Source organism: Cupressus sempervirens, chromosome 2, assembly GCF_028749045.1.
Source record: "Cupressus sempervirens isolate cs-2001-9-10 chromosome 2, ASM2874904v1, whole genome shotgun sequence".
NCBI lineage: Eukaryota > Viridiplantae > Streptophyta > Pinopsida > Cupressales > Cupressaceae > Cupressus > Cupressus sempervirens.
Genome location: NC_143119.1, coordinates 223,639,884 through 223,660,452, shown reverse-complemented (window position 1 = coordinate 223,660,452; position 20,569 = coordinate 223,639,884). Strand labels below are relative to the sequence as shown.

General features: G+C 37.0%; 1 protein-coding gene across 2 annotated transcripts in view; it reads left to right on the top strand.

Moving 5' to 3' along the window:
- The first annotated feature begins 1,873 nt into the window (after positions 1-1,873).
- Positions 1,874-20,569, top strand: part of RECQI1 (RECQ helicase l1) — a 151,358-nt gene continuing 132,662 nt past the window's right edge. The window contains exon 1 of one of the 2 annotated variants that reach the window (XM_089813278.1): positions 1,874-2,170. In XM_089813278.1, the coding sequence (XP_089669404.1) occupies positions 2,059-2,170 (112 nt within the window). In that variant the 5' untranslated portion in view covers positions 1,874-2,058. The remainder of the gene's footprint in view (positions 2,171-20,569) is intronic. The other variant, XM_089813277.1, reaches the window with a different exon arrangement.

The window sequence follows — 20,569 nt, the reverse complement described above, 5'->3', positions numbered from 1 at the left end:
CATGTTTGTTCAAAAAATAGAGGATTACTATGAAGACAAAATAAATTGATTGGAAAAAGCATTCTATATTAAGGAGTGAGGATTACAATTAAGGGAAAAGACCAATATTTTAGCTCCACAATTGAAAAAATATTTATTGTGATATTGCTATAAGGATTTAACTGTTAAATTATCATTGATATTTCCATCAAAAACATTATTGTCTTAGCCAAGAGAAACTCATAAGGGATTGTTGATTTGACATTAAGACTATTAATGATTAATTTTCTTTGATTTTTCATAATTGTCTCCATTGAGGTTTAACCTATTATTAGTTCCTGCTAAAGGTAGGAATACTTATGCATTCATGTCAGTGCTAATATGACATTAACACTGACCAATCAAATCAAAGAATTTAAAACATTATATGACATTTCAAATGTTTATATATTTTTCTAATTTTTCATTATTTTATAAATCACATTTTTCAATCATTCTATTGGTCCATACTATTTGTGGTGGGGAAGAAATATAAATATTTTCTAATAACTTCATCTTGTATTAATGAATGCATTAATTACAACTTTATCCTTTCCACATTTGTGACAAGTTGATAAGATTTTTTTTTTCAATCATTTTATCTTCCACCCCACACATGTCTAATCAATATTAATTCTCAATAAAAATATAATTTCAATATTTTATATCTTTCTATTTGAATTTCTAATTTTTTAAAACTTTGATTTTTTAATAAAAGTTGTTAAATTATTAGTGTTATTTTACTTTTGTACAAATAAATTAAACAATATTATTTTTTAATTATATTTTATAATAGTGTTTGTAATATGTATAATTGATATGTGTTACAATTTGTAAATTATATCATTTATTATTATTAATATTTTATATTTAAATAATTTATCATTTAGTTTAAATATATTTAAAACTTAAATATATATTTTGATATTAAATTAATAATTATATTTTACATAAAAAAACATACTGAAGGAAATAACTACAAAAAATAAATAATTCAATTCTAAAAGATATGTAAATTATTATTAAGTTTTTATAAACTATGTATTAAAATTAAATAGTTATATTCTATTTCTTATTTATTATGTCATATTTATTCATCAACATCAAATTTATATGTATTGATCGTTGGGGGGGTTTTTCCAACTACTTATGGTTCTCTAGTAGCATGCATAACATGCTTAAACATATAATGTGATACTCCAAATGCTTCGTCACTTCTTCAAGTTCTATAATTCAAATATTGGTATGGATAACTTTCCTCATTGCACAATGTAGAAGGTGCAAATTTGTCTAAAGCATATGTATTGATCGTAGTATGATATTAGGTACTTAGTGCCATATTGGGGACTTTGGCCTCTTATTCTTGGACTTAAATGCCCAAATATATAATAACACGAGAACTTAACAACAAAATATGAGCCATCCTATTAGATCACAAGTGCATTTCTAGGCAAAAATTAATGCATTCACAATGTTAATTTAGAACTATTTAACCTTGTTCTCACTCATCTACACCTCTACAACCATTATGCATTGGACAGGAACTATGACGCATTGCATCTCTTGTTGTGATATTGCTATCAGTATTTTGATAAGTAGGAGATAATTTCTACAAGTTAAAATTCTGATTATCTTAGATGAGACTAATAGATAGATGGTCTCCAAGAAAGAGTGAAAAGTGAAAACCTTTATTTTTTACAACAAAGAACTACAGTTAAAAATCACTTCACTATTAGATGTGTAACATATCTAACTATTATTATTATTGAAAAAAATGTAAGTTGAGTGAACTTCCGAAAAAGACAAACATTACGAAACTACAAATTTCCTAATCGAAATTCATAATGAAAAACTGACTCAAAAGAAACTTAAAAACATATTGTGGCACTCTTTCGAATCGTCAACTGGAAGAAAAAAAGTCGATACCATTACTGGTTTTCCTTATCATAGGACAAAATTCAAAAGCAATGGTGCGCCTAAGGCTAGGGTTCAAAGACATTTGGCGCGCATAAACCTTTCAAAGCATTTGTTCTCTTAAAAATGGGCTTCGATTTGGATTCAGAGAAGATTCGGCTCTTAAGCTTAGCTTCAGAGTTTGGCTTCGACGAACAAGCTGCACACACTTGTTTGAATCAGCTAGTCCGTCTTTATGGTATCTTTTTTTTTTTTCTCTTTTTTCCTCTCCCATTCAAGGCAAATATGTGTAACTAACCAGTTGTATCTTATGCAGTGAGAAAGAAAAGGATGAAATGATTAGTCCACAAGAAATTCCAATTGCTAACTATTAATGCTGTAGTTGTTTTTCAGTAAAAAGCCTCATCGTAGAGTTCTTTTTTTTTTTCCTCCCGAAATTCCTTGTTGGATTTTCTGGTTGTTTGCTTTAGTTCATGTAAATTGTCACCGTTATGTCTCATTAACAGCACGGTGTCTGGCAAGTAGGAAGGTTTGGTGAGCATATAGCATTAAAACAATTATTTTATCATACGATCTCCTGTTGTTAGTGGATTGACCGGGTTCAGTTTTTCTTTTGAGCTTGGTCGCAAGTTCAAAACTCAAGAAGATATAATTTGAATTGTATACAAGACGAGCAGAGTTGAAATCCCCACCATTTACTAAGATATAGCTCATGAAGAAGGCCCTCACGACCAACTCTTGCGGGTATTTGTTGGTTATTTTTCCTACCATTAGCCCATCATGGATATCTACTCTGAGATTTGAAGTATACTGAAAGTGCGAATGAAAAATATAGAACAGCAAGATAAAAGAAAATACACAAATACACAAATTTATCATGGTTCACCACAATTTGTGGCTATGTCCACACTCTAGTGGAAATGTCTTATTGATCTTAAAGTCTGGTTTTATGTCACAGCCGTAGCTTCAGCTTGTCGAATACAACATACATAATGAACCTCCAAAACAGTTATTTATAGACTCAAAAGATTTGAGGAGTCATAATCATTTGCAGGGAAAACATAATAAAAAATAATAAATCATTATGGCTGTTGAGCTTCACACTTACACCCAACAAACTCCCACTTAAAAGTCCAACTGCTGTAATGTTTGAGACTCCCCTGAATTCCCCTACCGTTATTTCTTTACAATGCCAAGAGAAGCTCGATAGAACTCTAACTTCTCTCGTGGAACAACCTTTGTAAGTGCATCAGTTGGATTGTCCTTGGTGTTGATCTTCATGACTTGAAGTTTGCCCTCCTGAAGTTCACTTTGAATAAAATGATAGCAGGCTTCACTGTGCTTAGTCTTGCTATGAAGCACTGCATTCTTTGCTAAACCAATGACACTTTTACAGTTACAAAACAAAACCGAACCTTGTTGAGGACAATCAAAATCAAAAAATAAATGCTGCAACCAAATTAACTCTTTTGCCCCTTTAGCGAGAGCAATATATTCAGCCTTGGTAGATAAAAGTGAGACAGCTTGTTGCAACTTTGACGCCCAACTGATCGCTGCTTTAGCAAATGTAAATACGTAACCAGTAGTAGTTCTTCTATTATCTAGATTTCCAGACATGCTAGAATCAGTGTATCCTCTTAATGAAGCATCTTTGCCACTAGAACACAACACAAAATCAGAAGTACCCTTAAGATACCTCAAGATCCATTTAACTGCAGCCCAATGGTGTTTATCCAGATTGCTCATAAATCGGCTCACAACTCCCACTACTTGGGCAATATCTGGATGAGTGCATACTATTGCATTTGTAAGGCTACCCACTGCTGTAGAATATGGGATGTTCGTCATGTAGTTTTGCTCTTCTTGTGCCTTGGGACACATGGTTGAAGATAAACGAAAATGATTAACAAGAGGAGTGCTGACCGGTTTGGCAACCGCCATGCGAAATCTTTCTAAACCTCGAGAACATAATGTTCTTGAGAAAGTTTGATTTCCCTCTTGTGTCTATCACGGATAATGAATATTTGTTTTACTGTTTCTAAATCCTTCATTGCAAATCTTTGTGACAAATATTCCATCAATTCAGAAATCAACTTCATAGAGGAACCAATCAGAAGCATGTCATCAACATAAAGAAATAGAAGAACAAAGAGCCATTAAGTAACTTTTTATTGTAGACACATGGATCAGATTCAGACCAAATAAAGTTATTTTCAGTCATGAATCGATCAAACTTGAGGTACAACTGCCTTGGGCTCTGGCTGCATCATGTAGATTTCTTCATTTAAGTCACCACGAAGAAATGTGATTTTGACATTTATTTGTTCAAGTTCAAGGTTATGAACAACAACTAAACCAAGGATAGCCCAGATTTGTAATGGGCACCCTTGGATGTCCCAAAAAACTAAACCAATTTGCTGAAAGGAATTTTGTCAAACAGTTTGCATTCAACCTCTTATTTCTTCGTTTAATGTTTTAAACCCCTTATAACTCCGGAAATCAAACGTTTATTTGTTTGTTGTATTTTGTGCATGGAATTGGTATCATACAACATAAACAAGAAAGAAATTACAATAATATGCAACGTGGAAACGAACTGCTGCTAATAAAATGTTATTTTCAGAATTCATAAAACCAAATACATGACAAATTTATCAACTCACTAATTACTTCAGCAGTATTGACATAATACTCCAGCCCATGCTTTCGAACTTGCAGCTACAGTGCTTTGTCCTTCAATCAGTCCACTACCTTCGTAATATCATTCCCTCAAAGCAGCATAAACGTCGGAAAAGTAGTGAAGAAAATATGAGCAAAATACCAAATCTGCCTGTAGCTGGAAATGCAACTAAATTGCTTGATAATGAAGCCAATAACAAAGAATTCCAAAGGCCAAACCCCAAGGGAATGACGTCTAGAATGTTACAAGAGAGGATAGACGTCCTCAAATGGCAAGAATGGAGCTGCAACTCACACACCAATTTCGTCTCATATTCAACCTGGCTAATGAAGCCACAAATGCTTCCTTTTATTCTATTTCCAAGGGTCCGCTCAACTCATATGGGCAATGTGGGATAAAAGATATGTAGTATATAAAACATATATTAAAATACCCCTTATGTCGCCCATGGGTACACATCCCCATAAAATAAATATTAAAGTAACACTTTAATATTTTACAATTAAATTAGACGTTACTTTAATAAAACTTCAGGCATTAAAATGTATTATAATGCGAGTGATAGCTCATCGGAAAGCTCTCACCGAGGAGTATCAAATCCAATCACCAAAATTGACCTGCACTGTGTCCTGCTGACTTACTAAAAATAGTAAGTATGCCTGAAACTAAGTAAATCAACTTCGTTTTGGCCCAAACTGGAAATGACTAGGCCAAAACACTCCAAGATCCCATTAAACCCTTCGTTAGCCCTTGGGACCATGTAGAACAAGGCTAACGCACGCACACTTGGTCAACTGCTAAAATGGGGACATTATAGTCCGCCCCCCTTGAAATTGCTTGTCCTCAAGCAATCTCAATCCAGCCTGCTGAATAACCTGCTCACTCTCCCATGTAGAATCTTCCTCTGACAGGACTCTCCATCTGACCAAATACTCTTTCACTATCCTGTTTCCAAGCTTCCTCTCTCTGGTGTCCAGAATAGCCTCGGGTACTAACACAAGCTTTCCCTCCTCATCCAAAGGGGGTAAATCTGCAGAAGGCACTACATTCTGACCAATGGCTTTCTTAAGCCTAGACACATGAAACACATTGTGCCCTCGATTGCCCTCTGGAAGCTCAAGCTCATAGGCGACTTTGCCCACTTTGCGAATCACCCTATAGGGACCATAAAATCTAGGTTTCAACTTTTCAGCTCCGCTCTTCTTGAGCGATGATTGTCTATATGGTTGTGGCCTCAAGTAAACCATATCCCCTACCTCGAAGCTACGCTCTATTTGGTGCTGATCAGCATACAATTTCTGTTGATTCTGGGCCTGTTGTATATTCTCTTTGAGCACTTTCAGGATGTCCTGACTATCCTGCAATAAGTTTTTGGCTTTGGGCACTCTACTGTCCCCCAAAACTAAATCCATGAAGCTAGGTGCTTCATAACCATAGAGTGCCATGAAAGGAGTCAACTTGATGGACATATGATAAGTGGTGTTATAACAATACTCTCCCATATGCAACCATCTGATCCAAGCCTTTTGTTGTGCAGTTACATAGTTCCTCAAATATCCTTCCACCCATTTATTCACAATCTCTGTTTGCCCATCTGTTTGTGGATGATAACTAGTGCTAGGTGTAAGATCTGTACCACACAACCTAAACAACTCTTGCCAAAAAAACTCATAAACTTACTATTCCGGTCGCTGACAATGAATCTGGGCAGCCCATGTAACCTGAATATCTCTCGAAAGAAAAGATTTGCCACCTGTGCTGCTGTGTAAATGGACGGAATAGCAAAGAAGTGAGCAAACTTTGTCAAGCGGTCCACCACCACATAAATGTAATCTCTTCCCTGCACTCGTGGTAAACCAGTGATGAAGTCCATCGAAATACTTTTCCAGTTCTTATCATGATGCAGGAGCATCTTGCATCTAAAATAAAGGGGAGACATGTTGAATGTAAAATTTAAAATAATAATTTAAAAAAAAAAAAAAATAAAAAATTGTGGAGGAGAGAGAAAGTGACGAAAATTAGAGGGGAAATAAGAAAAAATAAAAAGGAGAAAAGAAAGGAAAAGAGGATTTTTATTTTCGAGGTGCATAGGTGGCATAAATAGAAAAATAAGAAAAATAGTTGTCATTACATTAATCGAGGTGTGTAGGTGGCATCTTAGAAGCTTGTGGAAAGTTTCTTGAATCTTGCATTTAATATTTGTTGTGATCCATAAAGGAAATGTAATTTTCTAATTGGGCCACATGGTGGTGCTTAGTTGTAATTCTAGAAGGTTATGGAAGTTTTAGAAGATTGTGGATATTGTGTAGGTGGAATTCTAGAAGGTTGTGGATAAGTCATGCATTGGGTGGTAAGTGCCTATTTAAGCAAGGCATATGAGCATTTCTAATCAAGCTCGAGAAGTAGAAGCTAGAAGGTGTGAAGACTTCAAGGTGTGAAAGCTCTAAAGGTGTAGCTCTTAAAGTAGAAATTCTTGGTGAAGCTCTTGGTGTGAAGACTCTTATTTGGGATTTCTCTTATGTTGAAGAATTTGTAAACTTCTTTTTGAAGAAGTCATATCTATGATATCATCTTGTGGGTGTTGTAAGGATCTTCAAGTATAATAAAATTTCTTGTGAAGCATTTTTTTTTATTTCTCTTGGTCTCCATATTGTTGCACTCTTGATTGCGAGTGGGTAAGGGTGGTGTGGCCCTCTATCAAGTGGTATTAGAGCAGTACCTTCATCAGTGGTATCAGAGCGTACCTCTATCATATCAGGAATGGGCAAGGGCTGTAATAAACTTGCAGGAAATGTGTGCTCTCCCTTATTCTGTTGACAAACCACACACTCCCTGACATACCTCTGAACATCATCCTTGAGCCCTTTCCATGAAAACCGCTCTCGGATCTGCCTGTAGGTCTTGAAGACCCCCGGATGTCCAGCTGTGGGTGCATCATGAAATGCCTTCAGTATCGCCTCTCTCAAATGTGATGACGGAATCAAATAAACCCTGTCCTGAACTCTGATCAATCCATCTATCACCTCATAGTGATCATCCTGTATGTACCTGAAATCAATCCAGAAGCCCAAGCATCTTCAACATACTCTGCTATAATCCGATCTCTCCAATCTCCTGAAATCTCTGCCAGAGCACATAAGTGAGGTCTCCGAGATAAGGCATTAGCCACCACATTTTTCTTACCTTTGACAAACTCTATGTCAAAGTCATAAGCTTGCAATTCAGTCATCCATTTTTGTTGTCGGTCATTAGGATCACGCTGGCTCATGAAGTATTTAATACTGTTGTGATCAGTTTTGATCACAAAACGTCCACCTACCAAATATGATCGAAATTTGGCCAATGCATGCATTATGGCCAACATCTCCCGGTCATAGACAAAATAACTCTTCTCAACTCCCTGGAGCTTCCTACTCTCGAATGCAATGGGATGCTTCTCCTGCATCAATACTGCTCCAATCCCATCACCTGATGCATCACAATGAAGCTCAAAAGGCTTCGTGAAATCCGGTAGAGCTAGAACTGGACATGAAGACATTACCTGCTTGAAATGCTCAAAACACCTCTGTGCTGCAATCTGTGAATATCCCTTAAAAAACCTCCTATAAAAACCACATAAACCAAAGAATCCCTTAAGCTGTGTAAGGTTTGTGGGAGTAGGCCACTCTACAATAGCTCTAATCTTTTCGGGATCAACCTGAACGCCATCTGCACTAATGATATGCCCAAGGTAAAGGAGCTCAGTCATGCCAAACTCACATTTAGATTCCTTGGCATACAATGACTCTCTCTCCAGAATAGATAACACCTCCTCTAGATGATGTAAGTGCTCCTCGCAGGTCTTACTGAAGACCAAGATGTATCAAAGAAGATCAAGACAAATCTCCTCAGCTGCTTCCTAAATACCTGGTTCATACAACTTTGAAATGTAGCGGGTGCATTGGTTAGATCAAATGGCATAACTATGAACTCAAAGTGGCCATAGTGACATCGGAAGGCTGTTTTCTCAATGTCCTTTGCTCTCATCCTGATCTGATGGTATCCGGATCGCAAATCAATTTTGGTGAAGAAGCATGCCCCATGCAACTCATCAATCAGCTCATCAATCCTAGGAATGGGATATCTGTTTTTAATTGTTTTCTTATTCAGTGCCCTGTAATCGATGCACATGCGCATCGTCCCATCCTTCTTCTTTACCAATACTACTGCTGAAGCAAAGGGGCTCTTACTGGGCCTGATATGCCCCATCTCCAACAAATCCTTAATCGCCTTCTCTATCTCATCCTTGTGTTTCTTAGGATGACGATAGGGAGTAATCATAACTGGTTTGGCTCCCTCCTCGAGCTCAATAACATGTTCCATCCCTCTGTCAGGAGGAACCCCATGAGGAATATCACTAAATACTTTAGCGTGTCTATCAAGTATCTTTTGGATATCTGGTGGATGACTCTTTTCTTGTGGCTCTGGTGAAGTTGGCATAATGTAGCACTCTGCCACCCACTTTATGTCATCATGACGAAAAAGTCTCTGCATTCTCCTCAAGGACACTACTTTGCAACCTCCATCTGAAAGACCTTTAAGTACCACAGTTCTGCCCTCATGCTGGAATCTCATCTCCAATTTCGCTAGGTTGAGTGTGAACTCCACTAGGGAAGCCATCCATGTCATGCCGAAGATGACATCATAATCTCCCATGTCCACAACATAGAACTCATCCTTCAACTCGTAGCCATCTCCAAACCTGATGTGAAGATTAGATATCTTTCGAGTGCATAATAATTTATTACCATTAGCCACCATGACTCTAAACCCATCATGCTCCTCTGTCTGTAACCCTCTCCTGGCTACCAACTGTGCATCTATGAAGTTATGTGTAGCCCCAGTGTCAATAAGAGATATCACTTTCTGCCCTTGGATAGTACCCCTGACCTTAAATGTGATTGCCTTTTGGGCCCCTGTCAAGCGTGCCAACGATCTATCATCCTTAGGAATGCTGCTCTCCTCTATAGTGTTACCCTCATCTGAATCGGAGTGCTGATCCTCCCCCTTTGACTCTGAATCTTCTGCTGAAAAATACTCCATTTGATTTGCCTTAGCCTTGAGAGAACATTTATGAGATAAGTCCCAAGGCTCTCTACAATGGAAGCATAGCTTCTTCTTTCGAAGTTCATTCAAGGTTTCATTGTCTAGTCCTTTTGATCCTTCTTTGGGTTTGCTATACTCTTTCTGAAACAGTTTTTTGTCTTTGTCCTGGCAGTAGGAAGAATCTGTTGAATGGTTTTTTCCTTTGTATACCGAAGGGGCTAAATCTCGTGCCTTTTTAGTTGCTTCAGCTAAGGTGAGTGGATCATGTCCCTTCACCCAACCTCGTAATGGATCAGCAAGACCATCACAAAATAACACCACCAATCTCCTAGGAGAGATATCAGTAACAAGTACAGACAAGCGTTGAAACTCGTCAATGTAAGCATCCACAGAACCTGACTGTTTTAACTGTGCTAGTTCCTTGAAATGTAACTCGGGATCCCTAGTGTCAAATCTCTCAATCAATGTTTCGGTGAATTCCTCATAGGATGTAATCTGATTATGCCCCAAAGTCACCATGCCATGATGCCACCATTCATGTGCAACGCCATCCAAGTGCATAGCCGCATACTTGATAGCCTCCTCCTCAGGCATAGGATTTAGCTGCAAGTATGTATTTACCTTCTGCACCCAAGCTCGTGCAGTCATCTTCCCTGAAGCATCATAATAAGGTAAGGAAAGTTTTCCAACTTTCTTTCTCAGCTCAAAGTTTTGATTCCTCCCTCCTGCTCTAGGCATGTGTCTCATCCTCAAGTCCATATAATCTCTGAGGGAAATATCTGCCTGAAACTCCGGTCCACTAGCCTCCCAGCCCCTCCTGAACTGATCCTGTAACTCGGTAATCTGCGGTTCGTTTACTGGTTGAACCGGATCTCTAGGTGGGAAGGTGGGTAGAAGAGGTCTTGAGCTCGCAGTCCGCGTTGGGCGTGCAACGTGTCTAAAGTTATCAGTCTCATTCCCATTGTTGCCGTGTCCATTATTACCATTAATGTTATTCTCAGGACCATTGTTGTTGCCTTGGCCTCCATGGTTATTGTTTCCCCCATTGTTATTGTTTCCCTCATTGTTATTGTTTCTGTTGTTGGCATCACCTGGATTAATATTGACACCCATCTGTCTAGCCATGAGCTGCAACATCATGTCCATTCGCCTATTCTGCTCCTGCTGCATACGCTGCCCCTACTCTAATGTATCCAGTAATTGTCTGAACATTACGTCCCCCTGATCTGGACCGGCATTCCTGCCTCCGCCTAATCCTGTATTCCTGTCATCTCGATCACCCATATTGTTGTCCTGATCAAAGAATATCTCCTCTGTGTCTGTATGGCTGGATTCAATGTCCCCCTGCACGGATGTACTAGATTGTTTGCTTTGCAAGTCTGAAATCCTATTTTGTCTTGCTCTGGTATCGCGGAAATTATAAGGCCCCTGTCCCATGCTCAAACATAAATGCTTAGCCTGTGTTTTTTTTAATTTCTGATTTTAGTGTTTTGACATTTCATCAAACACTTTTCCCTCTATCGGGCTGTTCCAAATTCCCTATAAGACCTCCACAGGATGGCAGGACTTATAGCTCTGATACCACTGTAATGGGCACCCCTGGATGTCCCAAAAAACTAAACCAATTTGCTGAAAGGAATTTTGTCAAATAGTTTGCATTCAACCTCTTATTTCTCCGTTTAATGTTTTAAACCCCTTATAACTCCGGAAATCAAACGTTTATTTGTTTGTTGTATTTTGTGCATGGAATTGGTATCATACAACATAAACAAGAAAGAAATTACAATAATATGCAAAGTGGAAATGAACTGCTGCTAATAAAATGTTATTTTCAGAATTCATAAAACCAAATACATGGCAGATTTATCAACTTACTAATTACTTCAGCAGTATTGACATAATACTCCAGCCCATGCTTTCGAACTTGCTGCTACAGTGCTTTGTCCTTCAATCAGTCCGCTACCTTTGTAATATCATTCCCTCAAAGCGGCATAAGCGTCGAAAAAGTATTGAAGAAGATATGAGCAAAATACCAAATCTGCCTGTAGCTGGAAATGCAACTAAATTGCCTGATAATGAAGCCAATAACGAAGAATTCCAAAGGCCAAACCCCAAGGGAATGACATCTAGAATGTTACAAGAGAGGATAGACGTCCTCAAATGGCAAGAATGGAGCTGCAACTCACACACCAATTTTTTCTCATATTCAACCTGGCTAATGAAGCCACAAATGCTTTCTTTTATTCTATTTCCAAGGGTCCGCTCAACTCATATGGGCAATGTGGGATAAAAGATGTGTAGTATATAAAACATATATTAAAATACCCCTTATGTCTCCCTTGGGTACACATCCCCATAAAATAAATATTAAAGTAACACTTTAATATTTTACAATTAAATTAGACGTTACTTTAATAAAACTTCAGACATTAAAATGTATTAGCAATCGGACTCCGATAATGCGAGTGATAGCTCATCGAAAAGCTCTCACCGAGGAGTATCAAATCCAATCACCAAAATTGACCTGCACTATGTCCTGCTGACTTACTAAAAATAGTAAGTATGCCTGAAACTGAGTAAATCAACTTCGTTTTGGCCCAAATTGGAAATGACTAGGCCAAAACACTCCAGGATCCCATTAAACCCTTCGTTAGCCCTCGGGACCATGTAGAACAAGGCTAACGCACACACACTTGGTCAACTGCTAAAATGGGGACATTACAAGATTGTAGCCATCTTTACCACAGGTGAGAAGATTTCAGTGAAATCTATTCCCTTTGTTGATCAAAGCCTTTAACAACCAGCCTAACTTTTTATCGGTTTTGACCTTGGACTTCATCTTTCAATCGAAAAATCCATTGATTTTTGAGAGCTTTTCAATCTGGTGGTAATGGAACATTATCCCAAGTTTTATTTGCCAATAGAGCTTCCATCTCTTCTTGCGTTGCTGCCTCCCATTTGTGAGAATCTGCTGCTTTACAAGCTTCTTTAAAGCTTGCTGGTTCAACTTGATCTGATAATAAAAGTTTTGGCTTTGCTTCTTCAAAAAACAAGAGTTCATAATCATAGAATTTGGCTCCAAGCCTTCTCTATTTGGTTGATTTTTTAAGTCCCTGAACATTATCCCCCTTTTCATATTCATGTTTCCACTATTTTCATCATGTCCTTTATCCACTCTGTATATTACTAGTATTGGTTTCTCTGTTTGAATTTAATTCATTCTATCCTTCATAAGGACTACCTTTAGAAAACGTGCTTCTTTTTTCCCCAATTCTTTGTTACCAAGTGAAACTTGTTTCTGAGGCATATTAGTCTCTGTTCTGTTCACAGACTGCGTGGAGTCCATGCAATGATTATTAGTAGCAGATGGGAATGTTGATTCGATTTGCCCATCGTGCTTCTCAACCATATTACTCGTATTCTCATCTAAAGGAAAGAAGTATCGAATGCTGAGATTGTCGGCTGGTTGTTCATGGACAGATAATGGACTAGTAGTTGAGCTAAGGTGTTAAGTGTTTTGAAGAGTTGCGTGAACCATCAGGTATGAGTTGAACATTAGTGGAGTAATGTGGGTGAGGCTCCAGATAGGTGTTCATGTCACCAGTGTGGATGGTAGCTTGGTCAATAGAATGATTCAACCATGAGTAAGTTTGAGATGGGCGAGTTGTAGGGGGTGCATTCCCTGTAGAGTTCATGTCAATTGTGGGTAGACACAGGCTTCCTTGGGCACCCGAGCCATGCCTTCTATTAGTTGTGTGCCAATCTTGTGAGGATCTTTTGTTTGCATTAGGAATATCAACAAAATCTAGCCTTTGTGGAATTGAAACAATGTGGCTGTCGATGTAACCAGTGCCATTAATACTACGATGCAATGGACCTTTGATGATTTCATTATTTGCAATTTGATTGAGTGGGACCTGTCTTTGATCGTGAACATCCAACTGTTGTTGGGTGTTAGGAACAGATCACAGAGCATTGTTTGGGGAAGAAGTTGGGCCAAGCCCACCGTCTAAGGAGGCTGTGGGACTATTATTGTCTAATTCTGAACTGTATTATCGTGCTCTGTTTTAATACATCTCCAAGTTCGAACAAAGAATTATTATCTCTGTTCATATTTATATTTGAAAAGTGTTTTTCACCATTATTAAATGAATTACTCCACATGCTTTTAGCGGATGAAGAAGACACATGGGTAGGAGCCAAAACTGAAGTGGGTGATAAAACATTTGGAGAAGAAGTCTGGAAATTTCTACTAGTATTGATGTTATTACCAGAAATGGAGAAAGGAACATATCCATATACTGATTTTTCTTCTATATTGAAAGCTGAAAATACCTTCTCATTGAAGACTACATCTTTGCTCCTTGTTATATTCTTCTCAACTGGATCCCAAATTTTGAAACCGAATTGGTCTTCTCCATATCCCACGAATATGCCTCTTTGTGATTTAGGATCATTGGATCAAGCTTCGTCCTCTTTTCCTTGGGGACATGAATATATGCTTCACATCCAAATACCCAAATGTGAGATTATGAGATTCTCTTTCTTAACCTTTCTTCCTCTAGTATTCTAAACTCCAAACGAGATGGTGGACTTTGGTTGATCAATTAGACAGCTGTATTACATGCCTTTTCCCAAAACTTCTTGCCCAAACTGGCATTAGAGAGCATACAACGAGCTCTCTGAACGATTGTTCTATTCATCCTCTTCGCTGCTCCATTTTCTTGAGGAGTGAATGGGACAATCTTGACTGTACAGATGCCATTATCCGCACAAAATGAATCAGATTATAGTGAACAAAAGTCTCCACCATTATCCGTTTGCAAACATTTTATCCTATGGCCAATCTGATTTTCAACTAGTGTTTTGAAAATTTTAAACTTGCTGAACACATCAAACTTTTTATGCAACATGTAGATCCACACCTTTCTTGTGCAATCATCAAGGAAAGTAAGAAAATAATCTTCTCCTCCAATGGAGGTTACCTTGGTAGGTCCGAATACATCCGAGTAAACTAGCGCTAAGGGTGTGGCCTTCTTTTCATGCCCAAACTTCAAGAAGTTGACTTGCTTTTGTTTTCCATAAAGGCAATGTTGGTAAAAGTGCAAATCAATTGATTTCAGCCCTGGTAATTGCTCCCTTTTATGCATAACATCTGTTGGTTCCCAAAACTGCAGATTGGAAATCCAAGAGCCTGCCACTTCTCCAATAGGACTTCTCAATCAGTTCTGGCCAACGAACGGGAACACTTCTCGATTCCCTTGCACTTTTAGGCTCCGCTACACCCAGGCGGGTTAACCTTTACCTTAAATGCTGACTGTCTGGTTCAAGGTTTTTCTATAGCAAATTTAAACTTGGAGTTCTTCGATTGGCAAGGTCCTCGAACTCGATGAAACTGAAACTGGATGTTGAATATTTGATAATTGAATGTTTTGTATAAAATTTGAAAATAATGGAATTGATGCTTGCAGAAGGAATATATATAGATCTTCTGACTTTAATAACAAAAGACTAGTGCTTTTGTTCATCGGAGCGATAGAGTCAACTTCGGTGAACTTTCACGTACAACTTAATAATGTTCAATGCACTTATACTGCTAATAATTTTAATAATCCAGATGTGACAGACCAATTATAATGCAATTTTAAATTAGTCCAAATTGAATTTTAACTCCGCTAAGAAGGAGACAAACTGGACAGAGGTACGGAAACAATTTAATATTTCACAACACCAATGATGATCAAATTTAAAATGCTAATTGACCATGTCCACTTATCTAATATCAAAATTATATACAAAATTTCAAAATATAATTACGAAGGACGATTTGCCTGTAATTTAAATCTCCACGCCATTTAAAAATAAACAAAAGACATTTTATTTTATTTAAAAAATAAAATAATGGACTTTATATTACAAAATCATAATAGACCCCTTATTCTTCCATACAATAATAAAATAAAAATACTTTTCTCCTGAGAGAATATAAAAAATGTTCAAATGATGAATGTTGTTGTTGTTATTTTTTTGAATAAAACAACTCCTATTTATATCTTCCTATTCTAAAGTTATGATTTTTAAATTTAAAACTTATACCCCTTCAGAAATAAATCGCACCGATTAGTTTCATCTGGTGCCTTTGTATTAGACTTTTTCAAAAGTTAATAATCCTCTTTAACTTTAACTTTATGACTTATCAAATAAAATCACACTTCCTCAAAATAATAATCGCTCCTTTTAATATAATCAACCTTAAACTTCAAAAGACTTTAATCGATGGAATAAGGAGCTTAATTATTTCAACCTTCAATTTATTTGCCAATTCGTAACATCTCATTTTTGGTTTCTGTTGAAGTGTTTTGGACCTCAGATCAATCTCTTGCCTTCGATATTGTTCATATTAATAACTTGCGACGGCTCCTGTCTTAGATTTCATCGTCCATCTCCCGAAGCAATTTGTGCGCCTGTTCTGCTGCAAAATATCTTCATTATTTTATGTATGCAATGAATATCATTTTCTGTGTGTTATACAGCTTAGGATGTGGGCGGCTTCATTTTTGGAGTTCGATATTTTTTTTACATATATTTCAATGACCATTAACGGCAATGAAAGGTCCAAACCTTATAACTCCGGGCAATGGAAGTATTTGGGTTGCCATTGTGATCCGTATTTTCCACGTGAACATCTTGTATTGACCTTTCATGTTTACCTTTGCTTCAATGATTTTGCAGTCGAATCTTCACTTCTGGTGATGATGTCTGAGAATAAACTATTTCTATCTGTAGCTTCCATTCATATGCACTTACTGGAACGTGACTAAATTTTCTTGGCATGGAATACATTCATATTTCTTAACTCCACCGCTCAGGCCTTCATGTTGCCTCTATTATTTCTTCACCAGCCTCAAAGTTGTCTCAGAAAAAGAACATTTCAGTAACTTATATCAATTTCAAAACTATACAGATTATTCCCGCGCTGCATATCCCATGACAGTGGTATGAACTATTCATCTGTTTGGATGATGTTTTTTGGACTAGGACTTTATTAGTGCAGACCATAAGCTCAACTTTTGTACATGCGAATTTGGCTCTTGATGTGTGAGAACGATACAACTATCTTCAGTTTTCCAGATCTCAGTATGAGGATTTGGGCCCATATAAAACATGAGCTCTAAAACTCCACCAATTCCTCTCTTAAATGATGAAATGACACAAAAAGAAGGTTCATAGCAACACAAGAGGGCCTCCTTCCAAAAAATAATCTCTTGATTGTAGTTTTGGCAAAATGTTTTAACTCCATAAATCTTTTTGAATATCAATTATCCACCAAAATATCAAATTCTTGATATAGGCATAATCACGAACAATATCTTCCTTCTCATTAGTATTTTTTAATTCTCAAAATTGTGATCCATAGATCAGATTATATGATCTTTATGACTGTATTAATCATCCTCAAGATTTCAGAGTTATATAGCAGAAAAATTTGGCCTCATGAATATGTCAGGTTACTTTAGTGGATATAGATCAATTTAGAAAGATATGTCAAGTCATTTAATTGCAAATGTTGTTGATTCTTTTGTCCACTTAGCTCAAACGGATGCCCAAAAAATTGAAAATTTGGGCTCCATCAACATCAACGCCCTTTTTGCTCATATGACCAAGCGTTTGATGCCATAGTTCAACATTTCTATCTACAACTGTCATGACTGCTCCCACTTCACCAATATTCTCCACAATATATAAACTCCCAATCTTGTTTCCTTTTGCAAATATTATGGATCCTTTTGTCTCCTTTTGCAACTATCATGGATCCTTTTGTGACTTTCCATGAGTCGGTTAGCGAAGTGAGAAAACGTTGTGTGTAGAGCTGACTTACAAAGATGAGATTTCTTTTTAATTTTGGAACGTGATGCACATCTTTTAATAACTATTTAACACCTCCTTTGAAAGACAGTAAAATATCACCTTTGCCAACTATTTCACATGTTTTATTGTCACCTAAATATACTTCACCAAAGTTATGTTCTTGATAATTCGTGAAGTATTGTGCACTCGGAGAGGCATGCAATGATGCGCTGGAATCTAATACCAGCCTCTCTTGTTGATAGTATCAAGACACCATCATCTTTGTCATAGGCCATGTTTGCTTCACTTTCCTGCACTCTTTCTTGTGCTTTTTAATAACTTCTACAATCTTTCTTCACAAGGCCAAACTTACCACAAAATCAGCAATCTCCTCCTTTTCTTTCCTTTGACTTTGAGTGCCTAGCCGATTTGGATCTTCTATGATGGTTGTTTCTCCCCCTATTGTGGTTTCTTCCTCTAGTTTCAGTGCTTACCGTCGTTAAGGCTTTGCTGGATGAGGATTCTTTGTTGCTTCTTCTCATATCCTCACTAAGTAGAGTGGCCACTACTTCATCATAGATCAACTTGTTCTTACCGGAAATTTAAGCGCTAGCTGCTATAGCTACACCATCCCAACTGTCAGGTAAGGAACATAACAAGATGACAGCTTTGGTTTTGTTTGTCTTGAGTCATGCCAATTGAGGCTTCTTGACATAATGTGCAACTCATTTATATGATTTGACATTGCAGCTCCTTCCTTCATCTTGAGCTTGTAGAGCTTCTTCATAATGAAAATTTTGTTTGCAGCAGATGCCGTTTCATACATTCCTTGGAGCTTGTCCCAAACTTCCTTTGTTGTCTTTTCGTTCGATACATTGACATCCACTTTCTTGTTTGGGAAAAAACACACATATTGGAGGGAGTTCTGCTTAGATCTCTTCGAGAAACCAACATGCTCTCATAGAGATGACATTGTTTCTGTCTTTCCAATGAGAAAATACAGTGTGTTTTCCATAGTCAATGTGATTTTTTTCTAGCGACCGTGACATGCTCTAGGACTAAAAATTAAATGCTGAACCATTTTTTTGCCTTGTACACGCAATGCTAGTGATGCCTCATGCTTGTTTATGGTTTGCAAGTGTCTTTCCTTTTGACAAAGGTGCAAATTAGTGCCATATCTTGTTGCAGTGCCTATTGCAGAGTATGGAATATTTTTCTTGATTATATAAGTGCTTTCATTTGGCCATTTCCTACCACTTTGTGGATTTGATGTACACACATAAATCATTTTTGTGATCTGATTTCATTGGCCTATTCTTTTGTATACACCAGTTTTCTTGGAGTTTGAACTCAATTGTTGTAACCAAAGTTATTCTATCTCTTTAAAATGTAGCTTTGCACATATTTTCTAGGTTGTTCTCCCTTGTTCTTTTGTAGTGGCTATGCCCTATGCTTGTAAATCTGCCTTTGCCTTCATTATGAAAAATCCTTGTCTTCCCTCTTCTCATCATTTTGATATTATGTGCAAATCTTTGTTTCCTTGTATTGATTGTTTCTTTTCTGTCTTCTGAGCTTATATGTTATATCTAATTGCTCGTGAATGTTGTATTGTAATGTCTCCAGTTTGGCTGACATAGATTTTGGATAATTAGCCTATCATTTTGACCTGCATAGGTTAATAATTTTGGATGAAGGGTCTTCAGAGGTAGAGGCTTGGTTAATGGAGGTTCTTGTCTTCTCTAGAATTCATATGTTACAATTTTGTCTTCCTTTGGTTTAGATTGGACTTTGTTTGGGCGCAACTTCATATGCATACTATTTATAGTAAGTCACACAATGATCAAGAAGGACCCTCTCTATTTTTAGTAGAGCATCTAGTGACATGGTGATAAGCAGTGTAATTCCCATTTTAGACAACATAGCAAAATAATAAGTATTTTGAGGAGATATTGATGTTTAATTGGCCTAAATGATAATTATTTATTATAAGGTGATAAAATAAATTATAACTTAGTGTTATAAGGTGAGGGTCAATTCATCATTAAAAGGGGGCCATTTGAGAAATTAATTATGAATGCCAAACTCAATAAAATATTGAATGTTGTGATGGGCACCCTAGAAATGCCCAAAAACTAAACCAACTGCTGATAGGAGTTTAGTCAAATAATTTGCATCCAACCTTTTATTTCTCCATTAAATGTTTAAACCCCTTTATGGCTTTGGAAGTAAAATGTTTGTTTGTTTTATGTTTTTGCATAGATTTGAAATTACATAACATGAACAAGAAGGAATTTATAATAATATGCAAATTGGAGATTGAACTACTGCTGAAATAATATTATGTTTCAAACTAATATAATCAAATACATAGTAGACTTTTCAATTCACTAATTTCTCCAGCATTTTAACATAATGTTCCACTAATGACTTCCCATTTTGCTGCTACAGTAACATGAATAGTGCCATGCTACAGTGATCACGCTACAGTAACGTGAATAGTGCTGCGCTACAGTAACGTGAATAGTGCCACACTATAGTATAATTTGTCTTCAATTAGTCCAAGATCCTCATAAAATCATCCCTTTAGAATGGCATAAGCATCAGACAAGAAGCGGGGATGATATGAGCAAACACCCAATCTGCCTGTAATTGGAAATGCGCCCAATCTGCTTGTTAATGAAGCTGATAGCAATGAATTCCAAAGGCCAAACCCCAAGGGAATGACGTCTAGAACGTCACAAGAGAGGATAGACGTCTTGTAATGCCAAGAACAAATCTACAACTCACACATCAATTTTCTTCTCATATCCAACCTGCTGAATGAAGCCACTAACGCTCCTTTTTATTCTTTCTCCAAGGGTTGATTCAACTCTCATGAGTAATGTGGGATAAAAGATGTGCAATATAAAACATATTAAAATATTCACTCATGTCTCCCTTTAAGAGCCCCTTTTGATTTGCACACAATCCCATAAAATTTAATAGTAAAGTAACACTTTAATATTTTACAACTAAATTAAATGT